The sequence below is a fragment of the Pelobates fuscus genome, chromosome 7 (assembly GCF_036172605.1).
Source record: "Pelobates fuscus isolate aPelFus1 chromosome 7, aPelFus1.pri, whole genome shotgun sequence".
NCBI lineage: Eukaryota > Metazoa > Chordata > Amphibia > Anura > Pelobatidae > Pelobates > Pelobates fuscus.
The window spans coordinates 206397061-206412950 of NC_086323.1; the positions used below are offsets into that span (position 1 = coordinate 206397061).

The following is a 15890-nucleotide window of genomic DNA, read 5'->3' on the forward strand; positions in this document are numbered from 1 at the left end:
TCCAATTCGTGAGTTTTGGTGATTTTACAGTAGCTGTGCCTGTCTTTGAAAAGGGGATTATCGCCTAAACGGATTTTAACCCCTTGTCTGCTGAAACTGTCCGTTACAGTGTGCATTACAGAAGTGTTTTATGTGCCTGTGTTACATCAGGGTGTGTTATCAGTGTCCATTACATCAGTGTGTGCGTTTCCAGCGTGTGTTATTAGTGTGTGTGTGTGTGTGTGTGTGTGTGTGTGTATATATATATATATATATATATATATATAGGGACCTCGGTTTACGAATTTAATGCGTTCTCCGGGACGTTTCTTATTGCGAAACATTTGTAAACCGAAACGCGGTATCCCATAGGAATGCATTGAAAACCAATTAATCCGTTCTGGAGGTCAGAAATAAGTCAAAATGAGTTGGCTTGGAAACCAACCCACAATGCAGAACACACAATAAAAGGCATGCAAACGATGAAGCTCAGCTCCCTACCTTTCCAGTGCTTGAGAAATGCACCAAAAAAGTTCCAAAAAGTCCCAAAACCACTGCAAACAATTTCCAGAATGGCACCAAACCTTGATGCAAAAGCCGCTCCAACACCTCCACACTCGACGCCACATGCTACCCACAGGCTCCAGCATGCAGGGGGCGGTGCTATAAACCTCCCAGGTGCAATTGTGTATTGCGAAACAAATTTGTAAACCGAGGCATTATTTTCAATGGATTTTCATTTGTAAACCGAAAATTATGTTAACCGAAGCGTTTGTAAACCGAGGTCCCACTGTATATATATATATATAATGTGTCAGTGCGTGTTTCGGTGTGCATGTGCGGGACAGTGTATGTGTGTAAATCACCGCAAATGCCAGCTCTACGTACAAACATAGTAAAAACACTAATCATATCTACAACACAAACACTATATAAAAGTACACCACTACTTTTAAATGGCAACAGTACATTTAAACTTACAACTGTATTCAAATGCCAACACTTCACACAAATTCATACATACATTAAAACACACAAAACATGTTTACACACAAACTCTGCTCACAAATGCAGTTCTGGAAGGATGGCTACATGGTAGATCCCCACCAGGAAAAGCATTGTGGGATTTGTATAAGAAATGGGGATCTATCTGCCTTTTGGCCATGCTTGCGCTAAGGGACCCAAGGAAAATTCTTGAACGAAGGCCCTCTCTTCATTCGTTCTGCCACTGGATCCCATCAATAATTATTATTTTGCATGTGTGACTCAATTGTGCGGTGCTCGAGCGCGGACTGCATAGGATAGGTAGAAACCATGAAATACTGTGTAGGGAAGGGGGTAGTGCGTCGGGAGGGGACAGTGCAGTGCTAACGCCGCAACCTGCTGCACATTTGCCACAATATATAATATTTGAACATACCTAAACGTGTTCTGTGATTAGAGGTGTTTATTATTATTAGCCATGTAAGGTGTGGTGTGTGTTTTTTTTTTTTTTTTTTTTTTTTTTAATAATTCTTTATTTTTGCAGTGCGTATATTGGTCACAGGCATACATATGGTACCCCAAAGGCATTCCATATGCAGGTTTCAAGACATTGGTTACAGTGGGGGTTAGACAGGCAATGCACTTTTTTTTATACATATCACGTAAAGATATCAAGCTAATAGATGTCGCTTTATGGCTCAACATGCAAGGTCAGAATTGCGAGTAATTATATTACAATAACAGGTTAGACAAGACATAGCAATGACATAGTCATGTTTCATGTTTGAGGAGGGAACGGGTGTAAAAAAAAAAAAAAAAAATACTTTTTATTACTTATATACCTTAACTATAGTATATATTTTATATGCGGCCTGAGAACTTCTTCTCAACACTCAATGTGGCCCAGAAAAGCCAAAAGGTTGGACACCCATGCTTTAGACAATATACAGTATCCCTTCTCTTACTAAAATTGTCAATTACCCTGAATGCATTTCTAGCCGTATAGTTTAATAAAATAGCAAATGAGTGAAAATCCTGCATTTTAAGAACAATTCCCATATATGGCAAGTACACTTGCTAAAGTACCGTATTTATCGGCGTATAACACGCACTTTTTCTCCCTGAAAATAGGGGGAAAATCACGGGTGAGTGTTATACGCCGATATCCCATATTTACTTACCTGTCTTGAAGCGTGGGCCGGTGTTCAGCCCGCATCGCGGTACTGGAACTTCAATTTCAGTTTCCGGCGGGACTTCCTTTCAGTCCCGCCGGAAACCGGAACCTGAAATTTAAGTTCCAGTACCGCTGTGAAGCCGGCCCATGCTTCAAGACTAGTAAGTAATTATGGGACAAGAGGGAAAGTGCACTAGGGGACACTATGGAAAGGTGGGGGGTGTGGCGGCAGCAGCCATTAGTAACCTGTATTTCTATTAAAACCTGTACGTATCTCTTTAAGAACCAAGGGTACGCAAATGTAATGTACTGTATGCATAACGAGTTCGCATGCTGGCGGTATAAAACCCGTCGGCACTCATGTAATCGTTCCACGAACAGAGATTTCCATCCCTGTTCGTGAAACAACCAAACTGCTGAATGGAGACCACCCTCAGGAGATCGGGTGGCTCTCGTTAAAGGCTGCAACATTATTGCAAACGGTAAATTAAGAGGATTCCGGGTGGCCGTCGTTCGGCTACCGACCACGTGGCGGTCGGCCATCTTGGATCCTTTGTTAGCCCAGCGGTGTTCGGTCGTCGAGTGCCTGGAACTAAAATCGGACACTCGGCGGCACGAATACCGCTGGACTTTTCTAGCCGTTCGGGAGCCCCGGTCTTTCGGTATCGGGTTCTATGGGATCCTTCGGTAGTTTGGGGGGAACTTAGAAAATAAATGTAGTATATGCGGTGTTCGGTTATTTAAGCTGGGATCGGAGCGGCACTTTCAGGGAATGTGCGCCCCGACCCCAGCTATCTGCCGAACACCTGTTCGCCCAAATCTGACGAACAATATTACAAATATGTATTTTAATGTAAAAGTATGTTTCTGCTACACGAGGGGATAATGCACTTAACGGTATACTCTAGTGGGAGGATCCCTCTCGTGTAGCAGTGTATTATGGGGGAAATGTCTCTCTGGTTCAGTCCCCCACGTAGTCCCCTGTTCCTTCACCCCTGAATTGTCTGTAGGGAAACCCCTTGCATGGGAAATCCCATAAATACTGCAAGTGTGTGAATAAAACCTCAGTTGACCTCCAAGCTATGTGTCGTCTAGTTCTTGGAGGGAAGGGATTGTAACTACGCTACCTGTCTTGTACCTGTCTTGGATTACCTTTCCTGTCTACCAGCGGAGATACCTTGGATAATACCTCTACTCCGCTACAGGGGGGACACTATGGGAGGGGGGAAGAATACTATGGGATGAGGGGGGGATACTATGGGAGAGGTGGAAATTTCCTGGAATTTCCTTCTGAAAATGAGGTGCGTGTTATACGCCGATTAAATACGGTAATCCAAGAAAGCATATGAGAGAAACCGATTTGCCTCTCCTTTCCTGACTGTAGGAATATGATCATCTTTGATGTTTTATTTACTGTGTGTGTGTGTGTGTGTGTGTGTGTGTGTGGGGGGGGGGAGGGGGCGGTACTGTTTGCAGACCTTAAAATGGTGGAATACGTTATACAAGCTGTGATCCCGTGAACCATTCCTGAAGTATGAATTATTATTTATATAGCACCATCAAATTTTGCAGCGCTTTACAATGAGTGGACTAACAAACATGAAAATGTAACCAGAGAAGTGGTCGTACAGGAACAGGAGGGGGTTGAGGGCCCTGCTCAACAAGCTTACCTGCGAGAGGGAATGTAGGTAAATTAGGCTTTATGAACTAAAATGCATTGTGCAAAGCAAATAATAAATGTGTGTACACATTTTTTATAATAAAGAGAATTAAAACACACAATATATTATTAAGGTGCTGATCAATCACCGTGAGGTTTAATAGTCATATTTCTGATGTTTCATGTAATGTTTCTAATTTGGTAAACAAATCATTTAGAGACAGATTTTAATTTTTAACTCCCAATACATTTTTCAGGTTTTCCCGTCAGCCAAGGTTATTCTGAAGAACCTGAACAGGAATATGAAGAAATCTTTTAATAGAAGGACCAATGATACCAATTCTGACAAATCAAGGAATCTGTCAGAATCCTATAAAACTACAAAGGAGATAGTAAACGGAAAAGCAAAACGTTACCCATGTTCTGAATGTGGAAAATGTTTTGCCAGCAAAACTTGTCTTGTTACACATCTGAGAATTCACACAGGAGAGAAACCGTTCTCATGTTCTGAATGTGGAAAATGTTTTAGCCAGTTCACAAATCTTGTTACACACCAGAGAATTCACACAGGAGAGAAACCTTTCTCATGTTCTGAATGTGGGAAATGTTTCATCACTAAACAGTCCCTTGAGACACACGAGAGAACTCACACAGGAGAGAAACCTTTCTCATGTTCTGAATGTGGAAAATGTTTTGGCAGTAAAGCAAGTCTAATTTCACATCAGAAAACTCACACAGGAGAGAAAAATTTCTCTAGTTTAAAATGTAGGAAAAGTTTTTGCAATCAGAAAGATCTTGTTATACACCAAAGGCCTTACACAGGTGAAAAGCCTTACTCGTGTACTGAATGTGGGAAATGTTTTCATTTTAAACTAGATCATATTAGACATCAGAGAACTCACAACGAAAATAAACCTTTTTCATGTTCTGAATGTGGAAAATGTTTTGGCCGTAAAACAGGTCTTACTAGGCATCAGAAATATCACAGAGGAGAGAAGCCATTCTCATGTTCTGAATGTGGAAAATGTTTTAGTTGGCACACACACCTTCTTAAACATCAGAGGACTCATACAGGAGCAAAGTCGTTCTCATGTTCTGAATGTGGAAAATGCTTTGTCTGTAAATCACTTCTTGTTGCACATCAGAAAACTCACACAGGAGAGAAAATGTTCTAATGTTCAGAAAGTGGAAAATGTTTTGCCAGTAAACCTAATCTTGATGCACACCAGAGAACTAAAACAGGGCAGGGAGAAACATTTTTCTTGTTTTTAATGTCAGAGAAATATCGTAGATGTTCTAATTCATTTATGGATTAAAATGGGAATAAAACATCCTGTATTGTGAAGGTGAACCATTCTAAAATCGTAATACAAATTTTGTTTACCATCCAGTGTTTCACTTTAAAGCATAGCCTTTCTCATCCAGACACAATAAATAACTGACAGTGCCAGTCAATTTACAAATGATGCATTGGTGTTGTGATAACTCTACCGAGCCCCTCTTTACACTCCTCCCCTATAATTTTACTGTTTAATTTGAAAACTACTATACATTTCATGCTCAACTCTTGCTTTGTTTAGTGTTTATTTTTGTTAGTGTTGGAGTTATTCCACACATTGTCTGGATAATTGATGTTCTCCATTTATGAATTTTATCTATCTTATCTCTCCCATTAATTTATTTTGTTCACCTCAATATCTGCCTGCCTGCAGCCATAACTGGTGTTTATCTGCCCCAGACTCTCTCTCCTAAAGCCTAAGCCCCAAGTAACAGCAATCATAAGTTTCACTCAGGACTCTGCTAAGAAGTCCTTCAGCCAAAGCTGTGATGGATAGAAATGAATATTAGTAAAATGCCTATTTACTATGTGCACCTGTGTTCATTCACTAATCAAAATGGCCGCCAGGGCACCCCCATCCCATCCCATCAATCAAGAAACCTCCATGTAACAAGATGGCGTCTCCATCCAGAGCTACACCCAGGATGCTGATGACTTCACACCCTGGAGGAAGTATGTAGTGGATGGCATTGGGCTGTCCCCTAAAAATTGCATTGAGTTCTATGTATTCGGTTGATTTGTAACATGTCTGTAGCAGATTGTATTAAGCCTGTCCTATAGAATTTGTGTAAAAGTGCATTCGTGTATGTAAGGAAACCTCATTCGGTAGTTTTCTCCCGAATCGCCAGAGCCTAGTGAATATAGCTTTCCGTTCGGTAGTTGTAATAGACGAATCCCATACGAAATACCAACAGCTTTACAAGATGATTCCCTTAGTAAAGCGTACGAAAAACATCAGCCGAAGTCAAGAAGAAGGGTACAAAAGAACTCGGCTTAATTACCACACATCGGCTTTTATGCAAGTCCTCATGCAAGGGGACATCCCACAGGGAGGGACACAGTATAACCAATCGGATACAGTGAAAACATAAAACACTCCCAATGCAAACATACAATTCCCTCCCCTAGCCCTGGAGATAATCAAGTCTGATAAAGTAATAACTTGATTATCTCCAGGCAGAAAAATCCAATTTTTCCCAATATCTGGAACACCCCTTTATACATGTCCCCTGATAGCCCCGATCTGGGTGACCAACATATTCAAATTTCACCCAGATCGGTTCAGGGGTTCTCAAAAACTATGGAAGGCTTGTGTGACCGGTTCACCCTGGGTGGGCTGCCCAAATTAGTTCCATAAGTTTAGGTGGTTTTACCGGTCACTGTAGAAAGTTAGTTATAACAGGAATGCTAGACTTAGGGTCTTTCAACCCAGAGACAGGGTTATGGTACTAATCCCCACAGTAGAAAGTAAATTCCTTGCAAACTGGCATGGCCCATACGAGATCATTGAACGATTCAATGAGGTGGATTATAAGGTGAGATAACCTGGTAGAAGAAAGCCCGAACAAATATACCATATAAATTTACTTAAACCCTGGACAGACAGAGAAGTCTTGATGGCCATGACAGACAAAGTTCCTCAGACCAAAGTAGACAAAGTACCGGAGGTTAACATTGCTGACACTCTAGCACCTCATCAGAAAAATGAGGTCCGAGAGTTTGTTGCTAGAAATCGGGATGTGTTTGCTACAGTACCAGGAAAGACTCATTTTATTGAACATGACATAATTACGGAACCTGGAAAGGGTTAACTTGAAACCTTACCGAATCCCAGAGGCCAGAAAAGAAGCCATTTAAGCAGAGGTTCAAAAGATGCTTGAGCAAGGGGTTCACGAGGAATCACAAAGTGAATGGAGTAATCATCTAGTGTTGGTACCCAAGCCAAACTGAGAAATCAGATTCTGTAATGATTTCAGAAGATTACATGAGATATAAAAATGTGATGCTTATCCCATGCCTAGGGTTGATGACCTAATAGAGAGATTAGGACGATCCAGATATCTGACTACATTAGATCTGACTAAAGGTTATTGGCAAGTTCTCTTAACAGAGCGGGCCAAAGAAACAAACAGCTTTTTCCACACCAGAAGGTTTATTTCACTATAAAGTCTTACCTTTTGGGTTGCATGGTGCACCTGCCACCTTCCAAAGAATGATGAATATTGTGAATATGCGGCTGCCTACCTTGAGGATGTGGTTATACACAGCACAGATTGGGAAACACACCTTCCCTGAGTTCAGGCAGTAATAAAGTCTATAAGAGATGCAGGTCTAACTGCCAATCCATCCAAATGTACGATAGGTTTGCAAGAGGCTAAGTATTTGGGCTACACTATTGGGAGGGGTCTCCTGAAACCACAGAAAAGTAAGGTAGATCCTATTTGGGATTGGCCACGTCCTGTGACAAAGAAACAAGTGAGGGCATTTCTAGGCTTAGTGGGCTACTACCGTAGATTCATACCTAACTTTGCTACGATCACAAACCCATTGACAGAACTAACTAAGGAAAAAGGCCCAGTTATGATAAAATGGACTCCAGAGGTAGAGAAGGCATTTAGTGCCCTGAAGGAGGTTTTGTGTGCTGACCCAATTTGGTTGCCCCAGATTTTACAAAATAATTTTTGGTACAGACAGATGCATCTGATGTGGGCCTAGGAGCGGTTCTTTCTCAAGTACACAGAGGAGAAGAACATCCCATTATGTACCTGAGCAAAAAGCTGAACCCCCATGAACAGAGATACTCAGTGGTTGAGAAAGAATGCTTGGCCATAAAATGGGCACTAGAAACACTTAAGTATTATCTATTGGGGAGAAGTTTCAAACTTGTCACAGATCATGCGCCCTTGACGTGGATGAGACAAAACAAGGAAACAAATGCCAGAGTAATTAGGTGGTTCCTTAGTCTTCAGCCAAATAACTTCTCTATGGAGCATCGAGCTAGTAAAGACCAGGGGAATGCAGATGGTTTATCCAGAGTCCATTGTTTGTGGTCAAAGGTCGCTACTGTCACGATTCGGGGTACCCAACACGCTAACACACACACACACAGAAAAGGTGCAGTACCGGACCTTAGAGTGGCCGGGCTAAGCACACAGAGAATAGTCAGGAGACAAGCCGAGTAAGGGGAACCAGAAGACAGAATAATGAGAAACAAGCCGAGGTCAAAGGGTAGGAGAAAGTCACAAAGTCAGTTTAACAAGCCAGAGAGTACGTAACCAGAAACACAAGTTCAGTAGCAATAGTAGTAAGCAAAGACCACAACAGGGCAGGGAGGAACAGGAAAGGTAAGTATTTAAACCATTAGATTAATTCTGATTGGATAATTTCCAATCAGAATTAGTAATCACACGTGGGAGATATGTATACCTCCCACTGTGATTGAGGCACTGTGCCTTTAACGCCGGGTCAGGTGGCTGACCGCGGCGTGTACAAGAGTGGGCGGTCCCCCAGCGTTCAGCGTCATGCATGCTGCCGCTGGGGGACGGAGAGGAGGACGCGGGTGGCATCCGAGGCTGGGAGGATGCCGCCCAGCGAGCGTATGCCGGGAAAGGACCCGCGGACGGCTGGAGGGTGAGTGCCGCGAGTGGACTGCAACCTCCCCTCGCAGCCGCCCGCGGGATCCTGACAGCTACGACCGATGGGTCTAAGCTGGCGGGGAGGATATGTGACAGTCTATGGGAGGGTAATAGAAGGAAGGTGTGGCGAAACCAACCTCGCCACTGGGCCCTGGAGAAGCCTGTTTGCTAGCCTCCTACCTACTGACTATGGCCCCTGGGTTATTTGGGGCATATCGTACTTTATATGGCGGCTACTGGCCCTTTAAGCACAGTGAATGGTATTTTATTGTACTGCTGCTGGCCCTTTAAGAACTGTCTGGGGACATATTGAGACTTTGGGTAACAATACCCTTTAAGACTATGGCCCCTGAAAACGTATGGACTTTTATTGGTGTGTATGGCCCTTTAAGAACCGTCTGGGGACATATTGTGACTTTGGTGAACAATGCCCCTTTAAGACTATGTCCCCAGACGGGAAAATAACTTGTTCCTGGCTTTCCCCCACTTGGTTCAGTAAATAGGGCTTACTGAACCAAGTACCACACAGGCAGACCACCCAGAAGCTAAAGTGTGCAGGCAATTTACCTCCCAGGCTGTGAGGTTACTGCCGGTTAATTGCACGTGGCGGCGGCCATCTTGGTTTCCTCGAATGCGGTCAGCGGTGTATGCTAAAGATTCTGTGGAACTAAAATCGGCTACACATTCTGCCGAACACCGCTGACCCTTACCTTCTCCCATACTGAACTTGCAGCTCCAGAGACGAAGTCCCGTCCGAAATGGGACTTAGTCGTTTTTTCGGCATGAAATTGACCGACCGCACAGCCCAAATCTATGGAACTGTTTTGGGCAGGAAATTGTGCTTGCGGTCGGTCATAAAGGACTTCCAGCTAACTTTTGATCCACTGGAGGGATTTGGCTGATTTTTGGAAGTGTTTATGTTTGATGTATGCTGAGTCTGAATATGCAACTTTTATTGAAATTGAATGTATGGTTTTAAAGTTACAGTGTGTGTGTAAAAACTGTATTTTTATTGTATGTAATAATTGGTTTAACTGTTAATCTAAGGGGAGGAAATGTGTGGGAGGTACATCCCTGTGATTGGTTAATTTCATCCTCCCCCTGGGAGTGTCCTGTATGTACTTGTTTGTAATAAAAGCCAGACTGGGTGTCCCAGTCCTCAGTTCCTGTTTTACCCTCAAAGTGATGTGTCGTCTCATTATTGGGGGGAAGGATTTATGGCATGCTGTTCCAGTTGACTGCTAGGAGTACAAGCCTATTCGTATGGTTCCTATTCAATGGTCTACGGCATTCATATGCTTGGGAGAATTTAAAAGGTTTCCCGGATTCGGTGATTGTGGTGTCTGCCAGAGTGCTTGGAGTCCTCAGGAAGCACTAGGAGCATCCATTAACGGAGGTACCCAGTCGGGGTGCCAGGCGATCCGTTACATTGGTGGCAAGTGGTGGGATGGCGTCCTAGTGTGAGGTAAAGCAGCTCGGAGACACAGTTCGTTTGGATTTACAAATTGAGGGCAACGCTAGCAGTCGTGCAGCGCCCCTGGGAGCAGACAAGTATGGAAGGTTCTGGCTCTGGAGATGATTGGCTGGCCGAGGTGAGGCAGCGAGTGGCCGAGTATGGGGATGATATACCCATGGAGACACGCCGGGTGATCTGGAACCAGGTCATGGCCGAGCGAAACACAAGGCTGGACCGAGAATTCCGGTTGGCAAAAGAGAGGAAGTATGCTCAGCAGCAGGAGCGTTACAGCAGCCGGGTAGAGGCTGCATCCGAGGAGGTTAGCCGTCTTTCCCTGAGGCGGCGGGAGGAACCCGAAGTGGGGGTCCTCATAGACTGGTCCTGTGAGGAACCACAACAGGCAGGTAGAGATGGGACCAAGGTCACTCCACCGGGATGCTGGGCAGCCGGCCCAGATCCCCAGCAGCAGCCAGAGTTGCCAGGTGGGGAAGCAGGTGGCCCTTACTCACAAATGTTGAGGGGCCTCACGGATTGGTCCTGGGAAGACCCACAGATGGCAGGTGGAGATGGGACTGCGGTCTCTCTACCGGCCCTACAGGGATGCTGGGCAGTCGGCCCAGATCCCCAGCGGCAGTGTGCGTTACAGGGAGCTGAAGGTGCCGTTCTTGCTCCCCAGCGGCAGTCTACGGTGCAGGGAGAGGAGCCTGTTATCCCCTCTCCCCAGCGGTTGAAGGTGTGTAAGGGAGAGGAGTTTGTTATTCCCTCTCCCCAGCGGCAGCACAGCTCACCAAGGGGAGACAGTAAGCCCCTCACCAGGGCAGATGGGACCGTGGTCTCTGCGCCCTGCCTACAGGGAGTACAGAGGGTCAGCCCTGCTCCCCAGCGGCTGAAAGTGTGTAAGGGAGAGGAGTTTGTTACCCCCTCTCCCCAGCGGCAGCTTAGCACACCAAGGGGAGACAGTAAGCCCCACACCAGCGCAGATGGGACCGTGGTCTCTGCGCCCAAGCTACAGGGAGCTGAGGGGGCCGTCCTCCCTCCCCAGCGGCAGTGTGATTTGTTGGGAATTGGGAGCCCAGTCTCCATTCCCCAGCGGCAGTGTGAATTGCAGGGAATTGGGAGCCCAGTCTCCATTCCCCAGCGGCAGGCTGAGTTACAGGGGGCAGAGGTAGTTGGTCCTACCCCCCAGCAGCAGCGTGATTTTTTGGGAATAGAGAGCCCAGTCTCCGTTCCCCGGCAGCAGGACACTGCATTGGGAGGAGAGACAGTCGGTCTCCCTCCACAAAGACTGAAAGTATGCCTGGGAGAGGAGATTGTTACCTCCTCTCCCCAGCGGCAGAGTGTTCTAATGGGAGAGGAGCTGGCTACCACCTCTCCCCAGTGGCAGCTTAATGTACCAGGGGGAGACTGTAAGCCCCACAACTGTGCAGATGGGACTGTGGTCTCTGCACCTACAGCACAGGGTGTAAGGACAGTCAGTCCTGTCCCCCAGCAACAAGGCTGCTTAGCCAAAGGGGAGACAGTCGGTCTCCCCCACCAACAGCAGAGCTGCGCAGCTAAAGGGGAGACAGTCGGTCTCCAGCAACCAGGCTCCAACCAGACTACTCCCGTGGTAGTGCTGGCATCAGGGCAGAGTACCGCTGGTCTCTGCCCACTCAGCAACCCACCAAAACGGCCTACCAGTCCCCCACAAAGCCGTGGTGAGGCACCTGGACCTGGACAAGTTATTCCCTTACTCAGGTGTAGTAACCATTTATTGTGGGTGGGCTGTACTGCTGTTTCTGTTTTGTGGGTGGGCTGCTGGACTAACAAGGGCACTGACCGGCAAGAGGTCAGGTACCCTGTTAGTCTGTTTGGAAAAGGGGAGAAATGTGGCGAAACCAACCTCGCCACTGGGCCCTGGAGAAGCCTGTTTGCTAGCCTCCTACCTACTGACTATGGCCCCTGGGTTATTTGGGGCATATCGTACTTTATATGGCGGCTACTGGCCCTTTAAGCACAGTGAATGGTATTTTATTGTACTGCTGCTGGCCCTTTAAGAACTGTCTGGGGACATATTGAGACTTTGGGTAACAATACCCTTTAAGACTATGGCCCCTGAAAACGTATGGACTTTTATTGGTGTGTATGGCCCTTTAAGAACCGTCTGGGGACATATTGTGACTTTGGTGAACAATGTCCCTTTAAGACTATGTCCCCAGACGGGAAAATAACTTGTTCCTGGCTTTCTCCCACTTGGTTCAGTAAATAGGGCCTACTGAACCAAGTACCACACAGGCGGACCACCCAGAAGCTAAAGTGTGCAGGCAATTTACCTCCCAGGCTGTGAGGTTACTGCAGGTTAATTGCACGTGGCGGCGGCCATCTTGGTTTCCTCGAATGCGGTCAGCGGTGTATGCTAAAGATTCTGTGGAACTAAAATCGGCTACACATTCTGCCGAACACCGCTGACCCTTACCTTCTCCCATACGGAACTTGCAGCTCCAGAGACTAAGTCCCGTTCGAAATGGGACTTAGTCGTTTTTTCGGCATGAAATTGACCGACCGCACAGCCCAAATCTATGGAACTGTTTTGGGCAGGAAATTGTGCTTGCGGTCGGTCATAAAGGACTTCCAGCTAACTTTTGATCCACTGGAGGGATTTGGCTGATTTTTGGAAGTGTTTATGTTTGATGTATGCTGAGTCTGAATATGCAACTTTTATTGAAATTGAATGTATGGTTTTAAAGTTACAGTGTGTGTGTAAAAACTGTATTTTTATTGTATGTAATAATTGGTTTAACTGTTAATCTAAGGGGAGGAAATGTGTGGGAGGTACATCCCTGTGATTGGTTAATTTCATCCTCCCCCTGGGAGTGTCCTGTATGTACTTGTTTGTAATAAAAGCCAGACTGGGTGTCCCAGTCCTCAGTTCCTGTTTTACCCTCAAAGTGATGTGTCGTCTCATTATTGGGGGGAAGGATTTATGGCATGCTGTTCCAGTTGACTGCTAGGAGTACAAGCCTATTCGTATGGTTCCTATTCAATGGTCTACGGCATTCATATGCTTGGGAGAATTTAAAAGGTTTCCCGGATTCGGTGATTGTGGTGTCTGCCAGAGTGCTTGGAGTCCTCAGGAAGCACTAGGAGCATCCATTAACGGAGGTACCCAGTCGGGGTGCCAGGCGATCCGTTACAGAAGGTATTTAGGACCCAGAATCCTCCATAGCCTGTACTCATTCACCTGCCCAATTAGCAACTGCTGAGGCTTTAATTAGCAGGTCTTAGAGCAGAAAGGGAGGAGATACAATCTGACCTGCAGAGAGAGCAGGTCTGTGCAGAGCAGCACCAGAAAAGTGCTAAAGGTTCGTGAAACCAATGTTTATTTTGTTGATTTGTTTAGATTATTACCCTGGTTTAGTAAGGGACATTACTTTATGTTTAGTAAGTGCTCGAATTTGAGCTAGGATTTTGTTTGTAGAACTTTCGTTTCTGTTTTGCTGCAGTTTTGAACAAACTGATTACTGCATGGATTTTTGTGCACAATGTAAAAAAAAACACACCTTTTATGCATAAGAGACTGTTGTTCTATACCTGTTACCCTAGAGGACTGTGTTGCTTTGCCCATAAAGGTCACAGGATGTACAGAGCCTTGAGCCCCAGACTTCCGATGCTGATATCTCCGGCTCTGTACATCCAATCACCCAACTTTTTGCAGGGATCCCAGATGGGACCCGGGGCTACTCCCCCAAGCCCCAAAGTTCACCCCCCTATAAGTGAAGTGTATTCATGCATGTCCCTGTGTCCTGTTAGTATCTCCAAGAGTGGGAGATTGTTATCACAGCACCCTCCTGTATGTGTGTGTGTGCTGTGCTGGATGGAGACCCCCTCTGGACTGTGTTCCGTCCTTTTACTGGGAAAATGGGTCTAACCTACTCTAGACAAATGGGATAACCAGCCAGGTTACCCAGGTCCCGCTACAACCTCCATTTTACAAGGGATAATAAAACACATGAAAATATATAATTCCAAAATTACCAAACAGAATCCCCACATACAACAAATCCCCAGATAGCTTGGATCTGAGTGCACAATATTACCGGATAGTGCTCAGATCCCATACACACAGTCCAATCGCCATGGAGCCAAAGTCTTTCACATAGTCTTTTTTCGTTATACGAATAGCCTCCATGGGACAGCTATCTGGGGTGGCTCTGTTTGTATAGAAATGTACCTAATGACACGGTGTTCGCATGAACGGATGAACAGATGAAGGAAGGTCGGCGGCTTCAGCGGTGTTGGCATGAAAATAGTGTCTGTTTTTCGTTCCATGGAATCGTCGACGAACACCGCTGGGCGTCCAAGATGGCCATTGACACGTGTTCGGGTCTGGGCACGGGTGGTAACAGGATTGGCCTCTGTGGGGCCCAATGGGGCGTATGCTGAAACAAGGGGGGCCAAATCGTTCCCAAAGAGTAGATCCGCTGGCAAATCTTTAATAATGTAAAAGAATGGGGGATGGGTCTGCGCCTCTGTGTACGACAGATAATGATATTAAGTCCAATACGATCTATGTCGTTGTGTCCAAAGTTCTACTTTATACGATATCCAGAAGATGTCAGTGGCATAGAGGATAATCCAATTGTGTAAAAATAGAAGAGTTCTTACTTACAGTTGACAGAGCTTAATCCAGATCTGGTGTGAATGGCTTGCAGTATTATCCCCGCTTACAGGATATACGGCAAGTGTCCTCTTCTATGTGGTGACAGGTAACCAAGTTGGAAATAAAAATGGAAACAATAATGGTGCGGTATGTTCCACACATGCGATAAAAGATTTAAAATATAATAGATACACTCACATTCGATAGAGCTTCAGCTAGCTCTAGTTTGTTAGGCGTGCAGCGGTATAATCCCCGCTTGTAGGATATGGGATGAGTGATCTTGACACGAATATCAGTAGCTCGGAGAGAAGACAAAACAGCGATAGTGCTCTCAATAAAATCTTAAGTGATAGGATAAGATAATAAAATATACTGACAATATATAGGGCAGACTAACTGCTCTATGTAACAGCGTAGGTGGTATAATCCCCACCTAGGATTCTTTGGAGTATGTTATCCAAGGAGTAAAAATAATAAAAGAAGTATACAATATAAAATATATATAAAAACCAGGTAATAGTAAAAGATGATGGTTCCAACGTAAAAATTACCAAAATCTTTTATTAACTGTATATAAAAAAACAGTAAAAATATCCAAACGCGTTTCACCAATATAAGGCTTTATCAATGGATAGCAAAAACTGCTTTGGGACTGCTGCCTTCCTGATTAGCGCTGACTCTACTCCTTGTTTTTTGTTAAATCTTTAATAATGCCCAGGCTCACATGTCCCAAACCAACTCCCCAATCCATGTGAACGAGGCCAGTGGGTAGCCGGTAAATGGTGCCTCCAGCTACCCTTACGGCTACAGTTTCCCTGCTGTGTAGGCTCTCTGGGATGAGGTGCTTTTGTAGCAGGGTCAAGGTGGTGCCGCTATCTCGCAGGTCACTGGCTACCTTTCCATTAACCTGGACAGTCTGTCTGTGTTGTCTGTTGTCTCGGTTAGGTGCTTGGACTGGGTCAGCTTCATGCAGGGTGCCCCAGTGTTCCTCCTCCTCAATGCAGTGGGCAGCCGGCGTTGGCGT

The 15890-nt window shown here is 45.3% G+C and overlaps 2 protein-coding genes across 2 annotated transcripts in view; both read left to right on the forward strand.

Annotated features, from left to right (window-relative positions):
* Window positions 1–5039, forward strand: part of LOC134568485 (gastrula zinc finger protein XlCGF17.1-like) — a 38687-nt gene extending 33648 nt beyond the window's left edge. Inside the window, exon 2 of the mRNA XM_063427104.1 lies at window positions 4055–5039. Within this exon, the coding sequence (XP_063283174.1) occupies window positions 4100–4972 (873 nt within the window). The 5' untranslated portion in view covers window positions 4055–4099 and the 3' untranslated portion in view covers window positions 4973–5039. The remainder of the gene's footprint in view (window positions 1–4054) is intronic.
* Window positions 1–15890, forward strand: part of LOC134568477 (oocyte zinc finger protein XlCOF6.1-like) — a 234996-nt gene that overhangs the window by 169274 nt on the left and 49832 nt on the right. The window lies entirely within an intron of this gene.